Source organism: Polypterus senegalus, chromosome 11, assembly GCF_016835505.1.
Source record: "Polypterus senegalus isolate Bchr_013 chromosome 11, ASM1683550v1, whole genome shotgun sequence".
Lineage (NCBI taxonomy): Eukaryota > Metazoa > Chordata > Cladistia > Polypteriformes > Polypteridae > Polypterus > Polypterus senegalus.
The window spans coordinates 42,606,293-42,619,225 of record NC_053164.1 but is presented as its reverse complement, the minus strand read 5'-3'; the positions used below and the strand labels follow the sequence as shown (position 1 = coordinate 42,619,225).

Below are 12,933 nucleotides of genomic sequence, written 5' to 3'. Positions count from 1 at the left end.
AACTTTCCCCAGGTCAGGGCAGGTAACAATCATATACAGGCAGTAGACACGTGTAATATAAACATGCCCTTTATGTTGGCCAACAGATGTCTGCTTCCAAAAGTCCAGCTGCATGGGTTTAAGATGTCTGAATATCCACACATCCATTTTGTTAATTTACTCCTTTACAATAGGGGGCTGGAGCTTACACCGTAGCATCAGTCACAAGGGTTGGGGTGACCTGCTTGAAAGATGGGATAAAGATGGAGAACCTCAAAAAAATCCACACACAGCGTGAGAAATCCATGAATGTAACACTAGTCATGTCTAAGAGCTGAACTCCAGGTTCCTTCTGTTTCTTTAATTCTAATCCCCAAAACCACATCATCACACTTGTGGAACTGGTGCAGGGCCTTGTAAAGTTAGTGATTGCCTATAAGCAGGTCACAAAGGTAACCATAAATATTAGCAGTTTTATAAATCTGACAAATGAAAAAAACACCACTATTGACACAGAAAAAGCAAAAAGAATCAGTGAAAAAAACAACAAACTGTACTTTTCAGTTCAGAAGAGGTGAGCACCTGTTATCAAATCTTTGGGGGCAACACTAAGTGAATTCATGCTTCCTGTCTGCAAGAAAGTTTACTGTTCTGATATTTGATTCTATTCATTTTATGTGAAATAGGTTAGCACTGCAGACTCAGATCACATATTTGGTCACAATAATTGGTCAACTTCCTTAGCCCACTGATACATTAGCCCATTGCACAATTGTAATCCACTCAAAGCTAGTTTAGTTCGTCCTTCCACATTGACTTCCATGCATTTCACTGAGTTCCGTGAACTTCCTGAATATGTCTGTGAATTTCCCTGAGGTTGAGGTGAAACAAATTAGGTGGGATTTGCTCTTCACTAATTATCATGTTTTTGGCCCAGGTTCTATTTAGTGGTCGCTCTGACAATTCCACAGTGGTTAGTGTGGTTTGTGACAGGTCCAAGTGTATAGGTTAGATTCTCTTTCTAATTATTGTCTACATGTATGCTTTGGGGTATTATGGTTTCACCTAACTTCACAGAGATTAATTAGAACTCTGAATTGATTAAGTATTGGTGTTTTTTGGTACGCCTCCTAAAGACCTGGCATCCCATCTGTGATTTTTAGTTCCCTTTGACAATGTAATGGAGATTTCAGGTTTAGAAATCAAGTTGAAACATGTAATGTACATTTAAGGGACACAGTGGTCATTATACCTGGTGCTATTAAAGGGTTTTCATTCATTTTACACTGCATGTATAGTTCGTATGGATGGTGTTAACCACAAATGGCTCCATTCTAAATAAACTCTGGTATTAATGGAAATACCCTGGACAGGCTACAATCCACTGCCATCCAGTACTGGAATAATTGGCTGTGAAAAACGTGTTGTATGACAGTACTGTAAGTACAATTTCAGATGTATTATTCAAATAAAACTCTTTCAGGTAGCCTTCACTATACAAAGTGCTCAATAACAGCTGAAATTAGGTACAATATTTAGAGGAATATTTTGTGATGTTGGGGATCATACAAAGATGCCTTGAAAAGCCAATTCCTGTACACAACATATGGAAAAGTTTTGATCCAGCAACTTTGTCCTAATCACCAAACAGTTTCCAGAACAATATTAAGCTGAGATTTAAAGGTCTCCAAGGTGTCACATTTGCTATCGCCCTAGCCAGCTGGCTCCTTGGATTCATAATTATGTTTCCTAACATTTATGTGCAATTTACCCTTAACCCACATTCCATCTGTGTCACCATGTGATTGCTAATGTGGCACTCACCTTACTTCTTTCTTTCATTAGCTTTATGTCCTGTCATCTATCCATCCATTATTTTTCATGCCACTTTTTTCACGCTCTGCTCCTCAGTAGCAGTACAGTACATGGTTTATTGGTATATGTTTCTATTTAGAATGCCATTTTTTGTCGAGTCACCATGCTGGTACTGGAAGTTGCAGACTTTTTGCTTCAAGTCAATAGCCCACCCAGCTGCCTGCATAACCAGCTTAGCTTCAGTCACTCCATCCAGCACACCGGCTGATCACCTAATTGGATGTCTGCTTATTTTGCCATCAGATAGGCAGCCATCTTCAGTGCCACATTGATGTGTGAAACACTCTGAAGGAGGCGAAGCCTACTATGTGCTGGCATTCACCAAGGCCAGCTAAGCTGAAAACACACTTTGATTGTTTTTTATCTTCTACATTTTTTACAATGCTTTTATCCTCTCTATTTTCTTACTTTGATTCAGTAGATAATGTGGAGTTATTCTTTTATATTCATAATTTGCACAGGCTTTCTTCACATTTCAAGTTATTTCCATCCTCATGTCACCCCCGTCCCCATTTTATTCTGTACTGTGTACACAAGCGACTTAGGCACGTATTGCCTGAAATAAATCTAATAACGAAGCTAAGAGCCTCAAGGCCTCAAAGCACCAGAGCAGAGAGTGATGTGGTGTATAAGAAGAGAGTGACGTGGCGATTCAGAAGGCATGCTTTATGGAATGCTGGCAAGCACATCTGGCAGAAAACATTGCAGTCTTTGTCCAATTGCTAGAAGCTGAACAGACTTTAAATGTAACGGCCAAATCCTGTTTTTTAATAAAACTCTTAATGCCTTTTTGGAATGCAAGTTCCTTGAATTTTTTTTCCCTTCCACTGGTTTTCCCTTAAGGGGCAAATGCTTATTTTTCTACTAGCTCTGTCAGTGATGGATACTGATCTTTAAGGCTGCACGGCAGCATAGTGGTTAGTGTTGCTGTCTAATAACGCCAAGAGACAGGATTTGAATCACAACCTGCTCACTGACTGTGTGCAGCCTGCACATTCTCCCAGTTTAGGGCTGGGTTTGGGATTGTCTTATCCAGGGCAGATTCCTACATTGTACTTAATGCTGCTGGAGCACAAATTCTTGCCTCCATGAAACCTGAGTGTGAGCATATGTGAGTACAGATAATTGAGGGATGTGTATGTTTGGGATTGCCTTTGTCACGTCACCTTCATATGATCAGAGCAATGACAACAAGCCAAACATCTTGAACCTGTCATCATTAGAAGACAAATCGTGAGGACTCTTAAAATACTGAAGTTGCTCTACCTGTGCCAATATTAATTTATATAATCCAATATTTAACAACCTCAGCCTACCAAAACCACTTAATAAACCCAGCCAGGAATTTTTACCACATATAGCAGAAGCACAGGAAGTCCTTGTGCTACCCTTCCTACACCATAAAAGTAAAAATTCAGAGTCCCACTTCAGTAGGTGGGAGGTAGCAACAGAAGTAAAAGTACATGGACAAAATAAAGACGCACAGAGGTACTAGAAGCAAAAAGGAAGGAGCACACCTACAAGGATGAATAAAAGGACAGTTTGAGTAATGAGGGGTTGTGGCTTAGCAGTTATGGTTTGTCATTCATACTGAGTATGTGGTAAAGGTGAAGCAGCAGAGTTTTCACCTTGGCTTAAATAGATTTTCCAAAGGCTTGTGACCCCCCAGCATGCTAGTCAAAAACTAAAATAAGAATCTTTGAGCAGCTGCTGACCTCTGACCCCTCAGGGTGATTGCCATTGGTCCCTTCAGACATGAAGGATCCTGCCTTAAGTTACATAAGCTTTTGAATAGTGAATGCTGGCATGCAGAGGCACGCAGCCCTCAGTTCAGCAACAGCCTTGTTTTGTCTGAGAAGATATATACTCTAACAGCATACGGGAGACTGCTGGATACCTCCTTGTGTGTTCTTTTTGGATCCTGGAAGACCTTGTCAGGTCAAATGTGAAATACTCACCTGTCAGCTAGACATGTGCTTAATTAACATTTATTATTTTAAACATTAGTTGCCTCTAGCTTAGCTATCTACAGGCTATCTACAAGCCCAAGCTTTCAGAGTGAGAAGGGTACCCAGATGATGAAGAAGACCTTTCAGGTTTTGCCTATCTGGGTATGAATGGGATTTCTTCAGTTGTAATATATGGTTCAAAAACCTCAGGGGAGACCACAACATATATTAAACACAATTCTTCACTGTCTTCATGAGCCTAGGCCTTTATACCACTTTGTATGGTTTCCCTTTGAGCCTCAATACCAGAAGAAGACAAATTGTGACAGAATATACATCTGATCATTTCCCAGCAGTCTCTTGAAATGAAACTCACAAAATATGTGAAAAAACTTGGAAAAAGTTTGACCAAAGTGAATTGCCATCCTAACAAATCACTTAATCAGTTTCAAGGAACACATCACTCAAAAATGTTTTTCTTATTTTCACACATGTATATTATTTACCCCAAGTAGTCTGTAGCGGTAGACGAGAAAAAAAATTTAATTGCATATTTTCATGCATGAATTTTTTAATTAAAGATCCGCCTTTCCCCCTCATTCGTTGGTCAAGAATCCTGTCTTCAGTTCAAAAAGTGACTTGTACAAGGCTTTAGCTTCCTGTTTATGATGTGCTGATTATTCTAGGAATATACAGTATATTTAACATTTTAACTAAAAGGCATGTGTTTTGCACATTTTGAGTACAGAACTGGGTTAACGAGCATGAGTATTATGAAACACAAGCAACATGAGATTTTTTTCCTTTTTCTAAGGATGTTTTTCACATAATTTGCCCTTGTACAACATTTGTCAGTATTGGCTTCTATTATGTCAATTTTTTTCTCCCCACTTTTCATGATAAAATGAGATACACAATTTTCCCAGCCACCACTACAAACTACATTGACTAAGTAACATATAAAAAAATAAAATTTTTTAGGTGGAGTATTATTTTAATGCTGAAAGTTAAAAAAAATCACACAGCCTGTTTTTTTTAACTAATAGTGCTTATTCCAATATAAAGAATATTATGATTTTTTCTAATTAATCACTTGTAATACTCAAAATTCTTTAAACCCTGAAGAGGAGTTTCTCCCCACAAGCTCAACACCATCCTAATTTGTTACCGTCATCGGTCATCAATGATTTTATGACTAGGCATAGGCCACAAGTTTGCCCAGTTGAGATGTGCATATCACGTAAAACTGACTACTTGCCAACTTTTTTCTGCAGCTGCATAGTTTTCTTGTTCCAAGGCAGATGACCAGTGTCTCTCTAAAAATAATTCATACAACATATTTCATGTAGGGGAGAAGCTTAAAAACACACAAAATGATGCCATGCACTCATTGCTATTACAATCAGATAAAGACTACATGAAAACTTGTCACTGAAGAAACTCAGGTGACATTGTTGATCATAAAATGAGTGGGTGGTTTGCTGATTTCATGAGCAGTTCTATGTGAAGTCATTAATCCTATTTCATTTGTTGTAGATGCTCTCCTGTTTGTGCTGGTAAAAGCTAGAACACATACTGTTACTGCAAATGTGGTATTAAGTGGGGCAGTGTGTGTGTGATTCAAGAATGGAGCATTTGGAAAGTACTTGAGAACATTCAAAAATACAGAAAACCGCTCATCTTGCCCAAGTACTGCATTGGCTTCTCTGGCAGGCTAAACTACATTATTTGCAAGTGCATTGTGTTTGTTTTTCTTAATTATAAATATAACTTTCTAATTCACCTCAGCAATCAATAAAGCTGTTATCACTTGCATCATTTTGTTAACAATAATAATTACATGTTCATTTCTGAGACCCTTCAAAGAAAGTGCATGAACCTGGAACAGTTCCTGCTTATGCATTGTATGCTTTTGCTTGGGCCAGCCAAAGTTCATTTCTGCAATAATTGTAAATTCAGGCTCCCACAAGTTTAAAATGATCAGATTCAAACTTACTTGTATACTACAATGTTGAGCTATAAACAGTTACATCATTTTGTCTAGGCTATTTAAATATTTTCACCTTTATTCAAGATTATGAGTGGCTGCAAATAAATGGCACAAGAGAAAATCTGTAGAGCAGCTCCTTGAGAAGCTTACTTATCTAATGTTCAATTAAGTGCCTTTGTAGTAGACTTAATGTAAGCTGTATGGTATGCATGATAACAAGACTTATATAACTGTACAACTTGCAGGTGTGTTATCAAATGAAAATATTAAAATATAGATGAACTAGCCAAAGCCCGCCGTAGCATACGGTGGTGTAAGAATAGGAATGGAAAACGGTGAGAAAGGAATTCAGTATAACAAAGGCTTAGGAAACCACCATCGCAGTATAATAAAAATAGCAAGGAGCGAAACCAATGCCAATGGTCGAGAGAGTACCTTCCTGTAGCAGGCTACGGAAAACATAGACATATATAAAAAAAAGAAGCCGCATTAACTGTGTTGCCCAGTCGACACAATAAGTCAGCGCGTCCGCCCTATTGCGAATAGTAAAAGTGCCATTTAAACTAATACAGGTAGACGTGGAAACTGGGTTTTCTGATGAAAAAGCAATATCGTTTTAAACAGTATCGTTTACATACAACAGATTTTGGCGAATCGTTTACATGCAATTATTTATATCGATTTATACACTAATAATGGCAATTATTAAATAATAATAATTATAATAATAATAATAATTCCTCCTGTATAAGTAACATTTCTCAGACTGCTTTCTTCCATCTCCGAAACATTTCTAGACTTCGTCCTGTTCTTACCCAACACAGTACTAAAGTATTGGTTAATGCCCGAGTGACCTCACATATAGATTACTGTAATGCTATTCTATCTGTCATCCCACAAAACCGTATCCATCGCTTACAATTTATTCAAAATTCTGCTGCCAGGATAATAACCTGCTGTTCTAAATCTACTGAACATATTACACCTATTCTCTCTCAACTTCACTGGCTCTCTGTTAACTACAGAATACAATACTAAATACCGCTCTTAAGATTTAAAACTCTTCACAACCTCACTGATCTCCTACAGACTTGCACTCCACTTGCTCACACAGATCATCATCTGCAGCTCTACTTTATGTACCACACATTAGACTCTGTGCTATGGGAGCTCGAGCGTCTCTCTTAGTGCTCCTCAACTCGGGAATTCTCTTCTCTCTCATATACATCAGCTCGATTTAATAACACATTTTAAAACTACCCTCAAAACTTATCTTTTCAAACTGGCATACCAATTGTAAATTTTGCACTGTAACTGCCAGTTATCTTTGTTTGTTTGCTAATTATTGCTGTTTGATTTAGCCTTCTCTTTAGCCTCGATAGTGATGCGGAAGGAGGATTAGAGTTGGCGGGCGGGGCTCTGTTGTGCGTTCCCCATGGTTGGGCGACGTGGTTGATTATACATACTGTATAGAAAAGCAGCCGGTATCGAAAAGAACAATGAAAAGTCAACATAGCTCTGAGGTTCATATGGACTGTAGCAGAGATGAAAGCGACTGAGGCTGTGTTTGGTGAGGTGTTCCATGCGGGCACATGAGCAGGAAGTACGCATGCCTCGAGAGCGAGGGTGGACACGGCAGGAGAGTTAGAGTTGGCGGGCGGGGCTCTGTCGTGTGTATCCCATGACGTGGGAGGAGGATTAAAGTTGGCGGGCAGGGCTCTGACGTGCATACCCCATGGTCTTAGACTTGGTGGGCGGGGCTCTGTGAGTTGGTGGGCGTGGCACTCTGTCTTGTGCTCACTGTCTTGCGTGCCCTTAGTGAATTATATATAGATGATGTAGCTAAGTCAGGAGTAAAACAAATCACAGTATGTACCATGTAGTGCAAGGAAAGAAGGCCTGTTGTACTGATAGAGTAGGTCCCGATAAACATACAAGAGAAAGCAATACAGAGAGGCTGTCTTCCCTAAAATGGCGAAACAGAGACTGGATTTTGCAGTTCACAAGGCCCAAGAATTCCAGTTTCATTTTGCCACTTGTTATGAAAATTGCTGAGACATAATCCAGTTAAGATTTTTCGTGGTTACCCAATTGTCAATGTTATTCTGTTAATGAAAAATGCTAAAGCTCCCACCACATCACAAATTTTGGATTCAATAGCATAGCTTCTACTATGAAAAGTAGACTGTCCCTACATATCTGTTTCCTGGCACATGCCCAGAAAACACAAGGTACTTGCCTGTGACAATCATGCCAAATCCAGGCATGGCGCCCTGCTTTGGGACGGAAATCAGATTGACCATTGTTGTGGATCTGTGAAGAGAAACGAAGGAGGCGTCGGTAGGAATTGGCTGGGACATTGTTAGCTGTAGTGGCCAGGCAGTTCTCCTCATAGGCACACTGCAGCATGAACATAGGTCGATCCTCAAGGTATGTAGTCTGCTCCACCACTTGCGGGTTCAGGACAAGATCTGGGGCAGCTGGAATTACAGCACAAGAGAAAGAATTAAAATCTTTAATTTTACTGATTATTTCTATTCCACTCCTCTAGTGGGGAAAAAATCTAATGTCCATTATTCAGTTTTGTTATTGTGATGATTTTTATTTGTTGGAAGACCTGCAATGAACGCGGTGGTCCCCTTCAGCTCCTGTGATTGCTTCACATACTACATTTTTATTTTAGTTATCTTTATATTTTATTTTGGTCAAAATTATACAATGCAGAGGTCTGAAATTAGGTTGAATATCGCATTCACAATTTTTTCATGACTTACAGCATTTCCCTAAAGTCTGTACTTTATTTCATCATTGATAGTTTTTGATGTAACTGTGTGACAGTAAATACTCCTGCCTTAAAGCTATTGGATTCATTCTGAATACTTTGTTTAAGAATGTTTATGTGAAGTAAAGTATAAAGGCACAACCCATTCACAAAAGTTGATACCTATGAAAAATGATGGGCAAAAGCAAAATAAAAGGTACATTTCTTGAGCTTATAATTGCCTTATCCTTAGTTCACATTAAAGTCAGTTTGCAAAACGTGTTCAAATCTGATTCTATGAAAATTTTAACCCTCAGATACAATAAGGTATTCATTTTTCCCTTACAGGTAATAAATAAATAAACAAATAAATAGATAAATAAATACATTAAGGTATTGGATAGACATAACCAAACAGATATAATTGAAAAATTATACATATTGATAGCTAGCTGCTCATGAAACGCAGTCAGTCTGTCATGATTTTATGGGTGTTTATGAATTTTATTGTTGTCGAGTTATTATGTGTTTTATAGTTTGTTTTGTGTGTACTGTTTGGTTTCTATGCATCTCTGCTTGTCCTGCTTTGTTCTGTGTGTTTCATGAGTGATTCCTTATGAGACGGGGCCACCTGCCTATCACCATCAATGGACTTCTTTCAGCCCTGTAATAATTGAGAAAGCAAGCAGTCCCTTGCAGTTCATTGAATGCACTTGGTGGTTTTGGCGAGTTTTCCTATGATTGTAATTTATTGATGATTTCTTGGATTTTTCTACCTTTGTGCTCTGTATTTTGACCTCTCTATGAGATTGTGCTTTGGGACTTTGTTTCTTGAAGGCTGCCTATTTCAGGCAACACCTGCTGTGCCTTTTGTGCTCCTTGGAGCTTTTGTCAAGAAGAGTATTTTTGTGTAATAAATATTTTAATAATAAAGATTTTTTTTTTCTGCTCTTCTTGTTAACAAGCCAAAGAACGACTGGCCCTTCAATTAGAGTGTGGGCTTTTTACCCAAAAGCTATCCTAGGGTTCATCGCACAATTCAATTAAAAAAAAAAAAGGACACAGTGCTGCTCATGAAATTTCAACCTGTTACCTCTTAAATCATAATTTACTATTCCAATTTTACCATGTGATTTGTAAATATACCCTGTGTTTATACACATGCACAATAGATTACAATTAAAAACTGATAAACAGTTGAAATTAAATGTAATTTTTCACAGTGTTTTGAATTCAGCAACAAACATATTAGTTGAGATGGCAGGGTTAGGGTTAGCTATTTTGTGGTCATTTTGACTGATTTTGTAAGGCTGCTTTTTGCAACCAAATAATGTCTGCAATAGTATGTTTTTGCCTTTCTTGGTACATTTTTAAAAATGAAAAAATGTGTATTATTAAAAATAAAATTGGCAGTAAAGGTATTTTGAAAATGCAGTACATCATACAGTATCTGTACTTGAACTCCAAATATTCTATAATAGATAGCTATTCCAGTGCATTTGAAATATATTTAAAGAAATCTGTAAGTATTCATCTGGTCTGACATTGCTGTGTGGCACAGTGATCTAGTTTATAGTATTTCTGGCTCACAGTGACAGTGACCTAGAAAGATTACTTGCCTGTATGGTGACGTGTTATGCTGGTACATTCTTTCTTTGAACTGAAGGAACTTATCTAGGTTCTTTGGTTTCCATTTACATTACAAAGATTCACCCCTTGAGTTAAGTTGTAACTATAAACTGATCTAATAGGAGAGGATGCACATAAGTATGATCTGCAAAGGAATGGCATCCTGTCTGGAACTTTTTTTTGCACTCAATGATACCCAAAGGTAAGCTAAGGTTCTTTGTTGACCTGTAATTGCAGAAGGTTCACTAAATGTAGAGTTACATGTTACTTCAAGTTTAACCTTCTTGGCCTTTACTTTAAAGGACACAGTCTCCTGGAAGGATTATCATAGTTGTAAAGTTACAATAATGTGTGGCATATAATTCATCAAATAGCTAAGTAATTGCATTATTCAATGTATCTTCATGATTAAAGATATTCAGAGCTAAAGTGTGAAGCTGCAACAAAACAAAATTAGCTCTTCTGTTTCCCTTCCATTCATTAGTGTGCTTCCTCATAAGTCCACAAATAATGAGCACACTAGCCATTAGTGTCTAAGGAATCCAAACTTACACTCAGAGCACGAGACGCCAGCCGCAAAGCGGGCTCCACCTTTGGGGCAGATGACATCGGTGCCATGATGTAGACAGTGGGATAGGGCCATTTCCGTTCCTGAGCACTTGACTCCGCTCATCACCACATCATCTGCTGTTACATCCCCTGGCCAATACCACGTCTCCTGCAGCAAGAAGAATACACAAGCATATAAAAAAATAAAAAAATAGAAATGATTCAACTGACAGGGGTCTTGTGTTGAATACATGGGACTGGTGCCTAACCTTCCAGCACTTGGCCAGCAGGAAACAACCCTAACAGGTGAGTAGTCCATTATAGGGTTAAAATGCAAAAGTAGTCATTGAGAAATAAATCATTACAAGCATACATTTGACCCTTTTGTCATATTATTGTCAAATGAATGAGTAATGACATCCTTCTACAATAATAAAATGTTTCCAATAACCAGAAAAATGGAAGCTGAGATTATCCTTATCAATCATCTGGCTACCCATTCATTATAAACCTACTTAATCCAATTTAGGGTCTTCAAGGGTGATAGAACCAATCCTGACAACACCAAACACAAAACAGGATTTAATCCTGACATAGGATGTCGCTCTGTTGCTAGGGACACTTAAATATTCACGTTAACTTGCAGAAGATTAATATGGAGTTGATAAGCCACATAACACATGCACCTTTGGGAGTTAGGAGGAAAGATGGAGTACCTGTAAAAAAAACGTACAGGCAGCAACTAGGTTGAGTGTTCTCTAGAAGCTATGTGGCAGCAACAACACTAACTATTACACCTCCATGCGCCTTTCAGTATCAGTTAAGTTTTATTTTTTAGCACCTTTCACAGGAATTCACATATACCTTTCATTTTCTCAAGACTTTTCTGGGATCTAGATCTTCCTCATCATATTGCTATGTTAAAAAATGTAAATACTGTATTTCCGTTTTTTATTGTTCATACACTGCACATTCAGTAGCAGATATCTATTGTATCCTCCTGAACATTTTAGGTTTTCAAAGTCTTTCTACTGTCTCTTTGTTCAACTTTTGTCTGCTTCCTGTCTGCACCTTGTGTATGTTAAGCTTAGGATGGCTGCTTTCTTGGCACTTGAGAGAAAACACCCATGGTTTTTGTCCACACAGCTTACGAACTGTGCAACTGAGTAGTTAAATACATTACATCTATATTCTAAGTTATTTTTGTTCTTTGTGGCCTGTGGTTGACTAAAAAATTCTAATTAATCTTGACATAGTTCTATATGTTGTTTCCCCACATCGCTTAAAATTATAAGACATACATGTATTTTTGGCAAGGGGCACTGGAATTTGTTTTTCCTTTAACGCATATGCTGCTATATTGCTTAAAATGTTAGGGTTGAGCTGTGGTTGTCACATTTTCCATTTTTATTTGCTCTTAGACATAAAAATGTACTTTGCACAGATCCTGACAAGAGATACAAGGTCTTCAACAGCTTGAGTGGAGCTTGCAGAAGACAGAACTGACCTGGAAAGCATGACTGGCAAATCCCAAGCCAAGCTGGCGGCATACCACCATGGCTTCCATCGTACTCCAGCCATCACTGCAGACTGTTCCCCACTTTAATGTCCCATTCTTCTTCACCAGCACCTCAACACGACCTTCAAAAGGGTTGCGTCCACCACTCAGGCGCAGCTGTGGAGATAAAGCAGAGGTAGAGAAAGATAATTAAGAAAGCAGATGATGTGGGAAAAAAAACCCAGAAATGATGGGCCCTGGACATTGACGTCACCCTTTTAACACTCCTTATATATGAAACTTTGAGCAATATTTTCCAGAAACATAAAAAACCAGTATTCTTCCTCTTTTTCCAAATGAAAAATTAGGGCACATTTCTGTATACTATAAACATTCAAGTCACGCATAGAATGCAGAAAGATGATGAAAGCTCTGACTAATGGGCATATAATACCCTGGTGGTTAAGAGAATTTGATGTTTCCAGTGTTAATCTGGAAAGAAGTTCACAGGACTTTGTCTAAATGATTACATTTCACAAGTACTTTTTTCCTGCCCACTTTTTACACAGAAATTTGTAATTGATGAGTTAAGATTGTGAACATGCAAGTAGAATAAACTTGGTCTATTTTTTAATACAGTGGCTACTCCAAGTTGCATTTTTCTCCAACAACATTTATTCTCTAATTTATTTTCTAACTTGTG

At 38.1% G+C, this 12,933-nt stretch overlaps 1 protein-coding gene across 1 annotated transcript in view; it reads right to left on the bottom strand.

The window, feature by feature from the left end:
• LOC120538888 (lysyl oxidase homolog 2B-like) overlaps positions 1–12,933 on the bottom strand; it is a 113,239-nt gene that overhangs the window by 19,865 nt on the left and 80,441 nt on the right. Inside the window, exons 8-10 of the mRNA XM_039768470.1 lie at positions 12,240–12,407; positions 10,736–10,901; positions 8,033–8,273 (exon numbers count right to left, since the gene is read on the bottom strand). Of these exons, the coding sequence (XP_039624404.1) occupies positions 8,033–8,273; positions 10,736–10,901; positions 12,240–12,407 (575 nt within the window). The remainder of the gene's footprint in view (positions 1–8,032; positions 8,274–10,735; positions 10,902–12,239; positions 12,408–12,933) is intronic.